Consider the following 16,628-nt stretch of genomic DNA (forward strand, 5'->3'; position numbering starts at 1 on the left):
TTGGGCTCCTTAAAAAGGAGTAGAAAAGCGCTATACAAGTACAACCATTTACCATTTTTCAACCGCTTGTCCCTCTCAATTAAAAATAATTTTTTGAAATTGTGAAATACTGCCTGAAATATCGAGATACAATCTGACCTAGGCCAACAATTTAAGATAAATCCCTGCTCGGTGGCCTTGTAGTTAGTGTCCGCCCTGAGATCGGTAGGTCGTGAGTTCAAACCCCGGCCGAGTCATACCAAGGACTATACAAATGGGACCCATTACCTCCCTGCTTGGCACTCAGCATCAAGATTGGGGGTTAGATCACCAAAAATGATTAGCGGGCGTGGCTGCTGCCCACTGCTCCCCTAACCTCCTAGTGGGTGATCAAGGGTAATGGGTCAAATGCAGTGAATAATTTCACCAAACATAGTGTGTGTGACAACCATTGGTACTTTAAATTTAGGGATGAGAGTTGGAAATGATTAATGGATATAAACTTTAAGTACAGCACACGTTGCATTTATTGTTTGGGAACTACGGTAAACTGTATTGTCCCTATTTAAATAGTTATATTATATTCTACAAATATTGTTTTTAATTATCTTTATACTTTCCTTTTTTATAAATAAAAACATGATAATCTGGAAGATATTAACACAGTAAGTTAAACTATCGGTAATTGCTGGGACATGGAGATGGTTTAGAATAAAATAAACGCTGCTTCTTCCTATGGTAAACCCCTTTTGGACTTGTTGGATTGTAAAACTCTAAAATGTAATATAACCGTGTACGCGTGTTCAAAATAAACTTTACCATTACTAACTAAGTAGATATTATGCATAATCTGCAGAATATTGAATAAAAGCATGGTGAGTGAGGCCAGGGGATGCTGCATGTAATGCACATATTGTACTCTACTGTACCACGTCAACATGATGTCTGTCATAAATGTCTCATAAAGAGTCCAGGTCACTGCCCACACCTCTTTTGACACAGTCTGGCCCAGGTCACCTTTTTATTAACTGTTCGCAACTTGCTCAGTTATTTTTCCAAACAAATATATATATATATATATATATATATATATATATATATATAACACTAACCATCACTAACTACTGTAGCTAACGTTACCAGCCAGAAGGAAGAAACATTGCTTTGATTGGCTTTAATGGCTGCCCCTTCCACACGTGTATACCCACGGCACGGGGCCACCCACAGTAGAGATCAGTAGGAAAATTGTCCATCCATCAATCCATTTTCTACCGCTTGTCCCTTTAGGGGTCGTGGGAGGTGCTGGCGCCTATCTCAGCTGCATTTGGGCGGAAGGCGGTGTACACCCTGGACAAGTCGCCACCTCATCGCAGGGCCAACACAGATAGACAGACAACATTCACACACTAGGGCCAATTTAGTGTTGCCAATCAACCTATCCCCAGGTGCATGTTATTGGACGGATGCAATGACAGCCATGCGACTCTAATCGTAACATAACAGCAGTTTTAACCTGACAAAAGGTCTACAATATACAAAATACTTTTTTAAACAAGTATTTTTTATTCTTTACTTGAATAGCACAGCTGTTTGTAATAACTGGCAGAAAGTTGCCAAAATACTTATATTTTAGCATTTTGTCTGCATTACTACTAAATACTGTATGCACTAAATAAGCACACAATTTATGTTGTTTAAGAGTCTGATGAATCATGCAAAATAAATTTTCCCCGACAGCCCAATTTATTGTACAGAACACTCAATAGGTTGATCAGGTGATACAACAGACTCAAATCAGTGATTATGTACTGCTGCAGATTTATTCCACAACCTAAAACCAACCCTCAAACAGCAGCATATAAAGTATTTAAAAGCACTAAATTCCAAAAGTAAATAAAACCCGATAACACACACAAAATTATTTAGTTGTGTGTTTAAAACTCCAGTTCTGATGCACTTATGCAATTAGTTTTTCTAATGGGGGGAATATTTAATTTACATTACAAAAAATATATACATCCAAAGGAAGGTTGGATTAACTCAAAATAAATAAATATTATTCCCGTTAGTATTCCCGTATTCAGCTTTTCTTGTCTTTACAGGGAAGATTTGTTAGTGCTGACGAGAAAATAGATTAGGATTAACCCAATTTTACAATTCCAGGTTAGTAAATGGCTCACTCTGGTGGTCAAATCTTGTACTACAGTACCCCACCTCGGTTTTTCTACACACGCTGTTGTGCAACAGATGTGGGGAGAGTAATATTTCAGTTTTTGCCCACACGGATATGGGGGTTTAATAGAGGATCTAAATTTGGGTCTGAACTCGCTGAGGCACGACCAAGTTTGGCCATTATGATGATCAATGTGAAGAATCCTAGCACTCCAACCAGAAGCAGCATGAAGACTCGCTGCTTCCAGGAGAAAGATCTCCGCTTAGCCCCTGAGCGGTTCCTAAAGCAATTTAAAATAAAAAATCCATCAAGAGTTGATTTTACTTATATTATAATAAAATAACAATGGAGAAATGTCTAATACGAACTTGAGAATTTGAGCAAACCAGCTTAATGCTGGTCGTCGTCTGTACTTGTCATCGTCAAAGTCCATCTGTGTGACAGAGCTGCCGTCTCGCGTGTCGTAGATCTTTCTTGGTGATGAGCCTGGAAGAACAGCATTTGATTGCATTTATTCTCTTTAAAAAAGTGCAATTAATGCAGACAAAGCTAAAATAGTTATGGATACTTGTGAGTTTTCCACTTCTTTACCTGCGTGAATAGTAATTGTGTCACATGTCGTCGTTGCAGGAAAGTTTACCACAGACTGATCCTGCATATTTGGATCAGCATTCTTATGAGGAGACCCGAAGTTTTCTTCCACTGGAGGTGACGCATTTGGTGCTTGGCTGAGGCTGGCATTGTAGGAGTGGCTGTGGTAAAGGTGACTTTGTTGTTGTGCTGCGACATCAAAGACAAAGGTTTGAAAACTATGATTTAAACAACTAAATTAAAACAATAATTTGTGCAAACAAGTAGACCCACCATCGAATGCTGACCAGTCTGTGTAGTCTGTGACATCATTGGCTGTGGCCTCTTCCAAGATGCCAACTGGCTCGTCAATCTAAAAGTCAAAAATGTTATTTCATAAAAACATATATACAGTGGTACTTCAGCTTTCGCATGATTCAGTTTAGTTAGTCCATATCATTTCTTGTAATCTAGTAACCAAAGACTAGCCTGTGCTTTTTCAACCTTTGTGCACCTCTAAGACCCAAAACAGGAATTACATGTGTTTATGTGATATGCTATTTGAAGACTCGCGGTATGAAATTTCACCAGGGAGTTCGTCACATTTAAAAAAATAAAAAAAATAAAAGTGCTTTGTGCTTTTGATTGCAGCTTTGTATAGAATAAGATATAAACCTAAAGTATACACGCCTTCTCCTATGACTTCTTTCAGCCTCAATGACTCCCTTTAGAACTGCTATTGTTTAACACACACTAATCCTGGTATATTTATTTGCTCTCTCAATGAAAACAGAATTAATGTTATTCTTGCCTATTGAAAAACAACAGGCAAGTGTAATTTGTGTAATTGTGCCCCTAACCACAAAATGGTGCCAGAAAATCGTGAGCATAATTATCTGAACTTTGATGAGCGTTAATTACAAACCCCGTTTCCATATGAGTTGGGAAATTGTGTTAGATGTAAATATAAACGGATAACAATGATTTGCAAATCATTTTCAACCCATATTCAGTTGAATATGCTACAAAGACAACATATTTGATGTTCAAACTGATGAACATTTTTTTTGTTGCAAATAATCAATAACTTTAGAATTTGATGCCAGCAACACAGTACAAAGATGTTGGGAAATGTGGCAATAAATACTGATAAAGTTAAGAAATGCTCATCAAACACTTATTTGGAGTATCCCACAGGGGTGCAAGCTAGTTGGGATTGGGTATAAAAGCAGCTTCCAAGAAATGCCAAGTAATTCACAAACAAGGATGGGGCAAGGGTCACCAATTTGTAAGCAAATTGTCGAATAGCTTTAGAACAATATTTCTCAACGAGCTATTGCAAGGAATTTAGGGATTTTACCATCTACGGTCCGTAAAATCATCAAAAGGTTCAGAGAATCTGACACCCAACTCTACATGCCCCTAAAGCTGACCAACACGCCGGACTGTAGTCAGTTGGAAGTGTGTCTTAATGAAATTAAACAATGGATGTCCGCTAACTTTTTGCAACTTAACGCCAAAACGGAAATACTGATTATCGGTCCTGCTAGACACCGACCTCTATTTAATAATACAACTTTAACATTTGACAACCAAATAATAAATCAAGGTGACTCGGTAAAAAATCTGGGTATTACCTTCGACCCAACTCTCTCCTTTGAGTCACACATTAAAAGCGTTACTAAAACGGCCTTCTTTCATCTCCGTAATATCGCTAAAATTCGCTCCATTTTGTCCACTAAAGACGCCGAGATCATTATCCATGCGTTTGTTACGTCTCGTCTCGATTACTCTAACGTATTATTTTCGGGTCTCCCCATGTCTAGCATTAAAAGATTACAGTTGGTACAAAATGCGGCTGCTAGACTGTTGAGAAGAACAAGAAAGTTTGATCACATTACGCCTGTACTGGCTCACCTGCACTGGCTTCCTGTGCACTTAAGATGTGATTTTAAGGTTTTACTAATTACGTATAAAATACTACACGGTCTAGCTCCAGCCTATCTTGCCGATTGTATTGTACCATATGTCCCGGCAAGAAATCTGCGTTCAAAAGACTCCGGCTTATTAGTGATTCCTAGAGCCCAAAAAAAGTCTGCGGGCTATAGAGCGTTTTCCGTTCGGGCTCCAGTACTCTGGAATGCCCTCCCGGTAACAGTTCGAGATGCGTCCTCAGTAGAAGCATTTAAGTCTCACCTTAAAACTCATCTGTATACTCTAGCCTTTAAATAGACCTCCTTTTTAGACCAGTTGATCTGCCGCTTCTTTTCTTTCTCCTATGTCCCCCCTTCCCTTGTGGAGGGGGTCCGGTCCGATGACCATGGATGAAGTACTGGCTGTCCAGAGTCGAGACCCAGGATGGACCGCTCGTCGGGACCCAGGATGGACCGCTCGTCGGGACCCAGGATGGACCGCTCGCCTGTATCGGTTGGGGACATCGCTACACTGCTGATCCGCCTCTGCTTGAGATGGTCTCTTGTGGACGGGCCTCTCGCTGCTGTCTTGGATCCGCTTGAACTGAACTCTCACGGCTGTGTTGGAGCCACTATGGATTGAACTTTCACAGTATCATGTTAGACCCGCTCGACATCCATTGCTTTCAGTCCCCTAGAGGGGGGGGGTTGCCCACATCTGAGGTCCTCTCCAAGGTTTCTCATAGTCAGCATTGTCACTGGCCCTTTTGTGGGTTCTTCCGAGGATGTTATAGTCGTAATGATTTGTGCAGTCCTTTGAGATATTTGTGATTTGGGGCTATATAAATAAACATTGATTGATTGATTGATGAGAAATCACTGCACGTAAGCGATGATATTACGGACTTTTGATCCCTCAGGCGGTACTGCATCAAAAACCGACATCAGTGTGTATAGGATATCACCACGTGGGCTCAGTAACACTTCATAAAACCACTGTCAGTAACTACAGTTGGTCGCTACATCTGTAAGTGCAAGTTTAAACTCTGCTTTGCAAAGCAAACCCATTTATCAACAACACCCAGGAACGCCACTGGCTTCGTTGGGCCCGAGCTCATGTAAGATGGACTGATGCAAAGTGGAAAAGGTGTTCTGTGGTCTGACGAGTCCACATATCAAATTATATTTGGAAACTGTGGACGTGGTGTCCTCCGGAACAAAGAGGAAAATAACCATCCGGATTGTTATAGGCGCAAAGTTCAAAAGCCAGCATCTGTGATGGAATGGGGGTGCATTATTGCCCAAGGAATGGGTAAGTTACACATCTGTGAAGGCACCATTAATGCTGAATGGTCCATTCAGGGTTTGGAGCAACATATGCTGTCATCCGAGCAACGTTACCATGGACGCCCCTGCTTATTTCAGCAAGACAATGCCAAACCACGTGTTACAACAGCGTGGCTTCGTAGTAAAAGAGTGCGGGTACTTTCCTGGCCCGCCTGCAGTCCAGACATGTCTCCCATCGAAAATGTGTGGCGCATTATGAAGCGTAAAATACGATAGCTGAGACCCCAGACTGTTGAACGACTGAAGTTCTACATAAAACAAGAATGGGAAAGAATTCCACTTTCAAAGCTTCAACAATTACTTTCCTCAGTTCCCAAACGTTTATTGAGTGTTGTTAAAATAAAAGGTGATGTAACACAGTGGTGAACATGCCCTTTCCCAACTACTTTGGCACGTGTTGCAGCCATGAAATTCAAAGTTAATTATTATTTGCAAAAACAAATACTTTATGAGTTTGAACATCAAATATCTTGTCTTTGTAGTGCATTCAATTGAATATGGGTTGAAGAGGATTTGCAAATCATTGTATTCCATTTATATTTACATCTAACACAATTTCCCAACTCATATGGAAACAGGTTTTGTAGTTAAGCTGCCATTAAAATGCTGAAATGCAGGGAAAATGATCTTGGGCAGTTAAGTACAACATGGCATTTATAAATAAAAGGCTTTCGTGAACTTAAACTCAAAGTTCCAACTGCTTTCTCTCATATTCTAGCTCACTGGGCACCTTAAAAACAATGTTTTGTCTACTAGTATACTGTATCATAATTAATGTTGACATATCCAGCCTCAAATATTTCACCCTGCAACTTATTTTTAGAAATATGATATATTTTGCATTTATCATTATAAAAAACTATTTTTGATCAAAGTGCCAGCACTTTGATTAAGAAGGTGAGAAACTATTGAACTAAGAGAAAAGTTCTGGCAAATTCTGAAGAAGGCCTTTATTGTTTTTGCAAGACTCTTAAGAGTCTTTAATAAATTTAAAAGTAATTTTAAATGTTCATTTATCCATTTCATTTGTCATTTATATGTATTTTGCATTGTTTTCTGCATGGCCAGATTTACACTATTTTTAAGGCAATAATTGCTTCTATTGCGGAACAATTTCATTTTTATTGGATCTTTTGGAAGGGAATGAAAACCGGAGAAGCAAGGTTGTCCTTTTTGGCCATTTCATTAGGTACACCCGCACAATCATAAAAACCAATACAAATTGTATTTTTAGTCCACCTTTACAAAGATAATTATACTAAGGTTTGATTGAAATGATCAAATAATGAGTGAGGTCTAAGTCTTTCCTAATATAGTTTTAATTGGATATATTGGATCAAACTGATGCTTAAATTTATTTTACAATAAGTGGAAACAATTAGTAGTAGTCGATAGGATTCAGTGCAGTTTTACGAGACTGCAATCTACAATCACTGTTAAAAAAACAGTGCAAATTGATTACTGCTCTGATGCTGTCAAAAGTAAACTTTAGTTATCTTAGTTATGTTTTTGATCCAAGCACTTGGAATCACTGCTCTGAATTGATTAAATCCTTAATGTTAACATATTTGTACTACGGAATAATAAAAAGACCTTACCAGTGGCAGCCCTAAACCTGCTCTAGCCCAGTTAACTGATGACAGCTGCTCTTTAAGCACATCAGCAACTGGGCTGGCCAGGTTGGAGGGGGGAAACACTGGACCCTGACAGCTGGGACACTGGTATCCCGCTGGAGCCGTATGGAGAGGCAGGCGTGTTGCTAAGTCATTGAGACAGGACCAGTGAAATACATCTGTGGAAGGAGGGGAAAACCAATGCAACAGTGATGAAGTACTGATGAAACAATGCATATAACTTGGCTTTTAATGCACACTCTTATACAACGTAAACACATACCTATAAATGAGTAATAGTGAGACATGATCCAATCAGAGTTGTTGATTCTAATCACTCATAAATGAGATCGGCCAATACCGATCAGATGTATTAAATGTAAATGTTTTAATATATTCATGCCGAGTGCTATTGGCAGTTCAACAATATCAACACAATGCCAAACTAGTTATTTATTCTTTTTTGTTACATAATTTGTTTGTGCAAAACAGGTCAATAGTAAAGGTGGGGGAAATCGATTTTTAGATGGATCACTATTTGGACATGGCCGATTATACAGAATCAAAACATCAATAATCGATTATTGATTTGTTTATTATAAAGTAATGAAGACAGTTGTAAAATTTGGTTGACTGCAGCGACCCACCTCACCAAGATCTCCGACCAGCTCCTTTATTATAATATATTATATGATATGTTATTATCATATATATTATTATTATTTATTAAAACACGTATAGTCCAGTTTTGGACACATTTTTATTAGTTTAATAAATGTGTGAATTAATTTAACCGTTTGTCGTTCCAAATTGTTTTTTTTATAAGTTGGAAGTAATAAACGCTTATTAAGTGAAACAAAAATAAATGTACAACTGCATCAATATATTTAAATAGAAGATGCTGGGGATGTCCCCATCCAGGGTTTTGCACTTCCGATCCGATACCGATACTGGCCTATCCGAGCATGTATTAAAGTTTAAAGTTGTTTACCCTACTTAGTTGTCAGATTCATGTTGAAGAAAAAGAAGATGATAATAATTGCTGACGGCTTCAATATGTTTTTTGTTAATATTGGGCCTAAGCTGGCAAAAAATATCCCAATTAATAATGAACAGCCCATGGAATTTATTTTAAAAAATCCCTATTCGATGTTCCTAACTCCGACTGTCAAAAGTCTGAGAGGTTAATCTGAAAAAGCAAGAACAAAACATCATGTGACATTTATCACCTCGACATGAGGACAGTCCGGAAAGTAGCGGAAGAAATCCTCAAACCATTCACACACATCTGCAATTTATCTTTTCGACTTGGACAATTTCCTTCACAAATTAAACTCTCAAAAGTCATTCCCATCTTCAAATCTGGAGACAAACCCCGTTTCCATATGAGTTCGGAAATTGTGTTAGATGTACTGTAAATATAAACGTAATACATCCATCCATTCATTTTCTACCGCTTATTCCCTTTCGGGGTCGCGGGGGGCGCTGGCGCCTATCTCAGCTACAATCGGGCGGAAGGCAGGGTACACCCTGGACAAGTCGCCACCTCATCGCAGGGCCAACACAGATAGAGAGACAACGTAATACAATGATTTGCAAATCATTTCAACCCATATTAAGTTGAATATGCTACAAAGACAACATACTTGATGTTCAAACAGATAAACTTTTTTTTTTTGCAAATAATCATTAACTTTAGAATTTGATGCCAGCAACACGTGACAAAGAAGTTGGGAAAGGTGGCAATAAATACTGATAAAGTTAAAAAATGCTCATCAAACCCTTATTTGGAACAACCCACAGGTGTGCAGGCTAATTGGGAACAGGTGGGTGCCATGATTGGGTATAAAAGCAGCTTCCATGCAATGCTAAGTAATTCACAAACAAGAAAGGGGCAAGGGTCACCAATTTGTAAGCAAATCGTCGAACAGTTTTAGAACAACATTTCTCAACGAGCTGTTGCATGGAATTTAGGGATTTTACCATCTACGGTCAGTAAAATCATCAAAAGGTTCAGAGTGTCTAGAGAAATCACTGCACGTAAGCAATGATTTTACGGACCATTGATCCCTCAGGCGGTACTACATCAAAAACAGACATCAGTGTGTAAAGGATATCACCACATGGCCTCAGGAACACTTCATAAACCCACTGTCAGTAACTACAGTTGGTTGCTACATCTGTAAGTGCAAGTTAAAACTCTGCTATGCAAAGCAAACCCCATTTATCAATAACACCAACGAACGACACTGGCTTCTCTGGGCCCGAGCTCAACTAAGATGGACTGATGCAAAGTGGAAAAGTGTTCTGTGGGCTGACGAGTCCACATTTCAAATTATATTTGGAAACTGTGGACGTGGTGTCCTCCGGAACAAAGAGGAAAATAACCATCCAGACTGTTATAGGTGCGAAGTTCAAAAGCCAGCATCTGTGATGGCATGGGGGTGTATTAGTGCCCAATGCATGGGTAACTTACACATCTGTGAAGGCACCATTAATGCTGAATGGTCCATACAGGTTTTGGAGCAACATATGTTGTCATCCAAGCAAGGTTATCATGGACACCCCTGCTTATTTCAGCAAGACAATGCCAAGCCACATGTTACAACAGTGTGGTGTCGTAGTAAAAGAGTGTGGGTACTTTCCTGGCCCGCCTGCAGTCAAGACCTGCCTCCCATCAAAAATGTGTGCCGCATTATGAAGCGTAAAATACAACAGCGGAATCCCCGGACTGTCGAATGACTGAAGCTCTACATAAAACAAGAATGGGAAAGAATTGCACTTTCAAAGCTTCAACAATTAGTTTCCTCAGTTCCCAAACGTTTATTGAGTGTTGTTAAAAGAAAAGGTAATGTAACACAGTGGTGAACATACCCTTTCCCAACTACTTTAGCACATGTTGCAGCCATGAAATTTTAAGTTAAATATTATTTGCAAAAAAAAAACAAAGTTAATGAGTTTGAACATCAAATATCTTGTCTTTGTAGTGCATTCAACTGAATACAGGTTGAAAAGGATTTGCAAATCATTGTATTCTGTTTATATTTACATCCAACACAATTTCCCAACTCATATGGAAACGGGGTTTGTAATAGAGAACATTACTAATGGTATGGAGAAGAACAAATTTGTTAAAGGAATTTTTACTGACCTGCAAAAAGCTTTCGATACCATTGACCACCAGATTTTGGTAGATAAACAGGAAAACTACGGCATAAGGGGATTGGCAGGGAAATGGCTAAAGAACTACTTAAATGAGAGACAGCAGATTGTTCAGATGGACCAACATCAATCTACAATCATTGACATAACCTGTGGAGTCCCCCAGGGGTCGATACCGGGACCCACACTATTTATTATATATATCAACGAAATATGTCAAGTATCAACAATGCTGAAATTCATCCTCTTTGCTGACGATACAACCACTACATGTGCTGGTGACGACGTGAAGCAACTTCTGACTTCTGTAACTGAGGAGATGATAAAGTTAAAAACTTGGTTTAATACAAACAAATTTGCTTTGAATTTAAAGAAGACCAAAATAATGCTCTTTAGCAATTGCAAAAGTAATATACCGATCAGGATTGTTATTGATGATACACCAATAGAATATGTTCAACAAAATTCTTTCTTAGGAGTGGTAATAGATGAAAATATCTCATGGAAGCCTCATATAAGTTACCTGAGGACAAAAGTTGCTAAATGTGTTGGAATGATGAGGAGATCATGTCGTCTATTAAACACCAATGCTCTGCTTTTATTGTGTCATTTATTTATTATGTCATATTTAAACTATTGTGTTGAAGTCTGGGGAAATTGTTATAAATCACATCTACAGCCTTTAGTCACTCAGCAGAAAAAGGGCATTAGGATTGTGTCCAATGTTCACTACAGACGTCATTCAAATCCACTATTTATGGACTTAAAGCAACTTAAACTGAACGATGTGATCAACTTTAAAACTTCCCAAATTATGTTTAGGGCACCCCAAAACTCTCTACCATCCAATATACAGAACCTATTCCATGATAGAGATGATCACCATAGTTACAGTTTAAGAGGAAACAACAAATTATATTTGCCTAAATTTAGAACTTTAAAATCAATGTGCATTTCAGTGCGTGGAGTCATTCTGTGAAACAACTTAGGGGACAAGTTAAAAATGTGTTCTAGCATGATTAAGTTTAAAACACTCTTTATAAAAGAGGTACTGAAAAATTACGAGGCGGAAAGAGAGTGAAGAGGTTGATTGGCAACACTAAATTGGCCCTGGTCTGTGAATGTGAATGTTGTCTGTCTGTGTTGGCCCTGTGATGAGGTGGCGACTTGTCCAGGGTGTAAACCGCCTTCTGGCGGGGTTGGGTGGGGAATAATTTTACCGTAACTTTTAATTCACACGGCCGTCTTAACGGTTAGGACACGGACCTGTGGATGTGTTGACGGTGTGCTGGAAAATGCGTAACGGAGCGTAGGGAGCAGCAGAAAAGTGGAATATATTATTTAAATCGGTGCGCTGGAAAACACGGACCGGATTAAAAAAAAAAAACGGATCTGGATCGGCATTTTCCCATGTCTTGCCGATACGCATTTTTTGGCAAATATCAGCGGCCGATCCGATCCAAGTATCGGATCGGGACAACCCTAGAAGATGCATTATCAATTGATTTTTAAAACAATTGTAGCTCCTGATTTGTAATTGAAACAAATTGTGAGGAGCCCAAAGATTCCCACCTCTAGTCAATAATACACAATAATTAAACAAAGGAAACTCTAGAAGATGCATTATCAATCGATTCTTAATAGAATTGTAGCTCCTGATTTGTAATCGGAAACGAATTGTGAGGAGCCCAAAGATTCCCACCTCTAGTCAATAATACACAATAATTAAACAAAGGCAAAAAACATTATCTAATACTCATACAAATCCTTTGGTTTTTGCCCTCAAAGTCCTCCTCCGTCAAGGAAATTATTGCCTGAGTTTGCCAACGTCAACAAAAACAACAAAAAAATATTTTTAATTAGGAATCTAATTTGCCAACATTATATCACAGCAAAATGCATTAAGGTATTGTTCATTTGTACAAAATAATAATGGTCAATATGTATGCTATTCTTCTGGGACTCTTATTTTGTTACAGTCGTCAGACAGGGTGTAATGCACAGAGGTGAAGGCCAGAGTTGTGCGCTTGGTTTTTCTGGCACACTTGACATCAGTGCTCTGTGCGGGGAGATTTGTAAACTAAAGTCTCCCTCGTCTCCGTCTGTCGTTGTTTTGTCACGTACGACGTGATATTACAAGACTCTTTGTCCCGGTTGGCTTGTTGTTGAATGCTTATGTTAGCATAGGGTGACAAGACTATCCGTTTTTAACATGCCTTGTGAATCGATATTGCAAAATTTTAAATATTGATCCATGATAAATCAAATTGATTACTCTACCCAGTCCTAATAATGTGACTGATAATACTGTAAATACATTCTAGTGGATAAAAATCTTACCATAACAGATGAGCCGGACTGTGTCTTCAGATATCAGTGGATTATTGCACAGAAGACAGCTTGGGTTATAGTCACTGTCCTGAAGCCATTGCAGATATGATTGCACAATGCACTGTAATGAGCAAAGCATACTTTAATCATTTGCATAAATTTGGTATGATGCAAAAACATTTACTTGCACACTGACCTTGTTGTGGTTGGAGACTAGGCAATGTTCACACACATTTACACGATGCTCAAAACAGAACAGATTGGTCACCTTTCTCTTTGGACACTTGCAAAGCCCCATAGCCTCCTGTGTTGCACAAAAACAAAAACAGCAAGTTTTATGAACAAATTAAGTTGTACAACCCAGGTTACCCCAGTACACAATTGAATGAAGACCAGCACAATGAAGTGTTTTAAAACTTCGGCTTTCAAATGAATATGCATGCTTAAAATGAGAAAAATACCAAAATATTACATGTTTATTGCATAAACGTGCCTGTTACTACATTACATATATAATTTCAGCATGTCTATAGAACAATGATGACTGCATTTGGCTATTTTTGGAATAGAGTAAGTCCCATAAAATCCATTGTTAGCTGACTTTATTGTCAGTGTTTATTTAGAAGTTGGAATGCATAAAAAAAAAACAAAAAAAAAAAACGTGTTCTTGTCTTATATAAGGATTGTGATTTTTAGACACAAACGCAAAAAAGAGCAGCTGCCGTTTAAGGAGCTGTCGTATTCAATATTTTTCATATCACAGAAAAATGTGTGTAGCTATCAGCTCAAACTCAAACTCAAAATTCCTTGCAGCCCCAACTCTTCTGGGACGCTACAGTCATTTTCCCTCGCTTCCCACCGTGTGTTTAAGAGCGCAGTGCTGTAAGATGGAGACAGGTGTGGACAATATTGGAGACACATGTCCCTGCACTAAAAGTATACAGCAAAGGAGAAAAACTATATGGTGTTGCTTTCATTTTGACAATAAAGTGTCCATCAGCTGATGTGACTGAGAGTTAATGAGGTTTGGAAACATGCTGTCACTCCTGTTTTTTGTTCTTGTTGGCCAAACTGTTGTACTGAAGGGGGCGTTGGAGAAGAACACATCTTGTTTATTAGACTTTATCTTCATTAGCCAAACTGCTTTGTGTTTTATTTTGATATCAAAAAGTAAACGCCATTTTTTTTTTACATTACTTGTGTGTTTTTTTTTTAATATCACAAAGGTATTACTTTAAAACACATCCATCCATCTTCTAACGCTTATCCCTTTTGGAGTTGCGGGGGGTGCTGGAGCCTATCTCAGCTGCATTCTGGCGGAAGGCGGGGTACACCCTGGACAAGTCTCCATCTCATCGCAGGGTCAACACATATAGACAGACAACAATCACACTCACATTCACACACTAGGGCCAATTTTTGTGTTGCCAATCTACAAACCCCATTTCCATATGAGTTGGGAAACTGTGTTAATTAGCGGATTTTCACCTCACCATTCGATACCGGCCAGGAAAAGAAAACGTTGATGCCGACACACTCTAGAGGATGCCATTGGATATTGACACAATATTTAGAGACTGTACTGAGGAAATGTCATCTCGTTCAGTACAGTCAATTGAGGACCCAAATCCTAACACAGTGTGGTCCATGGCTCTCTCTGCTCAGTGTAAAGACATCAACAAGCAAGAACACCTGCCTCTCTCGCTAGCGAAGATTTGTCATGCTCAGAAGGAAGATAAATATATCGGCCCAGTGATGGAGTGTCGTCAGTTAGTTAAACAGTTAAAATCATTCATGGTCTTGCCTTGACCTTAAAAAGTTAAATTTCGAGGGCTGATAATTACAATGAGATTAATGATAAACCTTACAAGTCACGGTGTATACCCTTTTATAGTAAACACGGTAAGTGTAATGATTGTATCCCAATGATGAAATCAATGATTCTGCTTGATAAGCAGCAGGTTTTCCTAACACTGCAAACATTGAGTGCTTCACCGAGGAGTGCATGTCCATATTTAGTCTTCCATCCATCCATCCATTTTCTACCGCTTATTCCCTTTTGGCGTGGCATGGGGCGCTGGCGCCTATCTCAGCTATAATCGGGCAGAAGGCGCCGTACACCCTGGACAAGTCGCTACCTCATCGCAGGGCCAAAACAAATAGACAACATTCACACTCACATTCACATTCACACACGAGGGCCAATTTAGTGTTGCCAATCAACCTATCCCCAGGTGCATGTCTTTGGAGGTGGGAGGAAGCCGGAGTACCCGGAGGGAACCAACGCAGTCACGGGGAGAACATGCAAACTCCACACAGAAAGATCCCGAGCCTGGGATTGAACCCTTCGTATTGTGAGGCAGACGCACTAACCCCTCTGCCACCGTGAAGCCCCATATTTAGTCTTATCGTTCCAAATATGAACTTCAACCAGGTGAAGACATTTAGTTTAGGTAGTTTATCAGATAATCTTACGAGACATATGCCAACTCCAGTGTGTCAATGTCCAGTCCAGTTAGCATGCTACTACGCTAGCGAGTAGAGTTAAAGCAACTGTTAAATAATAAATTGTCCAATGTTACCTGTAACACAGAGTTTAATCAAGTATCGGCGGCCCAAGGGAGTGTCGTACGGTTAATATTCACGCTGCGGTGGAAAAAGCCCATGTACAAAGGTTCCAGGAGATGTCATTAAATAGTAAACTTGTGGCGAGCTGCTTCTCTTCCTGTCTCTGTTTATGTGCCACGTCTCTTCCGCCTTGTGTCTACTTCCTTGTCTGTCGCCTCACGTGACACGGGCGCCACCTATTGACGCGGAGTAAACGCCACGTCAAATGACGTAGCAGACGATAACTTTTGTAAAGATATTCATGTTTGACATAAAGAGATATCTTTTAAAATCATTCATCGTTATTACCCTGTAAAGACTGTAATGGTTAGGTACAAGAAGGACATTGATGTTACCTGCACCTTTTGTAACATGCATCCAGAGACTGTTAACCACTTGTTTTGGGCCTGTGAAAGCACTCCATCACTATGGCAGGGCATATCTGTCGCTTCATCCTGGACAATATAAATGACAAATTTGTGCTTTGTTTTAAAGATGTGATTTTTTGGTTCAAACTGTATGAACAAATATTTGAAAAGGAATTTTACCTTTGCAACTTCATTATTAGGCTTCACGGTGGAAGAGGAGTTAGTGCGTCTGCCTCACAATATGAAGGTCCTGCAGTCCTGGGTTCAATCCCAGGTTCAGAATCTTTCTGTGTGGAGTTTGCATGTTCTCCCCGTGACTGCGTGGGTTCCCTCCGGGTACTCCGGCTTCCTCCCACTTCCTAAGACATGCACCTGGGGATAGGTTGATTAGCAACACTAAATTGGGCCTAGTGTGTGAATGTGAGTGTAAATATTGTCTGTCTATCCGTGTTGACGCTGCGATGAGGTGGCGATTTGTCTAGGGTGTACCCCACCTTTCGTTCGATTGTGGCTGAGATAGGCGCCAGTGCCCCCCGCGACCCAAAAGGGAATAAGCGGTAGGAAA

At 39.4% G+C, this 16,628-nt stretch overlaps 1 protein-coding gene across 1 annotated transcript; it reads right to left on the reverse strand.

The window, feature by feature from the left end:
* Positions 1 to 1,699: 1,699 nt before the first annotated feature.
* zfpl1 (zinc finger protein-like 1) lies at positions 1,700 to 15,862 on the reverse strand. Its single transcript, XM_061897908.1, has 8 exons — positions 15,671 to 15,862; positions 13,285 to 13,392; positions 13,098 to 13,209; positions 7,581 to 7,774; positions 3,017 to 3,095; positions 2,744 to 2,932; positions 2,521 to 2,638; positions 1,700 to 2,432 (listed from the first exon to the last, which is right to left on the reverse strand). The coding sequence occupies exons 2-8, from the start codon at positions 13,384 to 13,386 to the stop codon at positions 2,246 to 2,248; spliced, it is 981 nt and encodes a 326-aa protein (XP_061753892.1). The 5' UTR covers positions 13,387 to 13,392; positions 15,671 to 15,862; the 3' UTR covers positions 1,700 to 2,245.
* Between the last annotated feature and the right edge of the window lie 766 nt (positions 15,863 to 16,628).

Source organism: Nerophis ophidion, linkage group LG04, assembly GCF_033978795.1.
Source record: "Nerophis ophidion isolate RoL-2023_Sa linkage group LG04, RoL_Noph_v1.0, whole genome shotgun sequence".
NCBI classification, from domain to species: Eukaryota; Metazoa; Chordata; class Actinopteri; order Syngnathiformes; family Syngnathidae; genus Nerophis; species Nerophis ophidion.

Excerpts from the sequence above, each read along its gene's own strand:
- zfpl1 (XM_061897908.1), bottom strand. The coding sequence starts at position 13,386 with ATGGGGCTTTGCAAGTGTCCAAAGAGAAAGGTGACCAATCTGTTCTGT. Across the intron at positions 13,210-13,284 it reads TAGTCTCCAACCACAACAAG|TGCATTGTGCAATCATATCT; the intron begins GTCAGTGTGCAA and ends TGCTCATTACAG. Across the intron at positions 2,933-3,016 it reads AGACTGGTCAGCATTCGATG|CACAACAACAAAGTCACCTT; the intron begins GTGGGTCTACTT and ends TTGATGTCGCAG.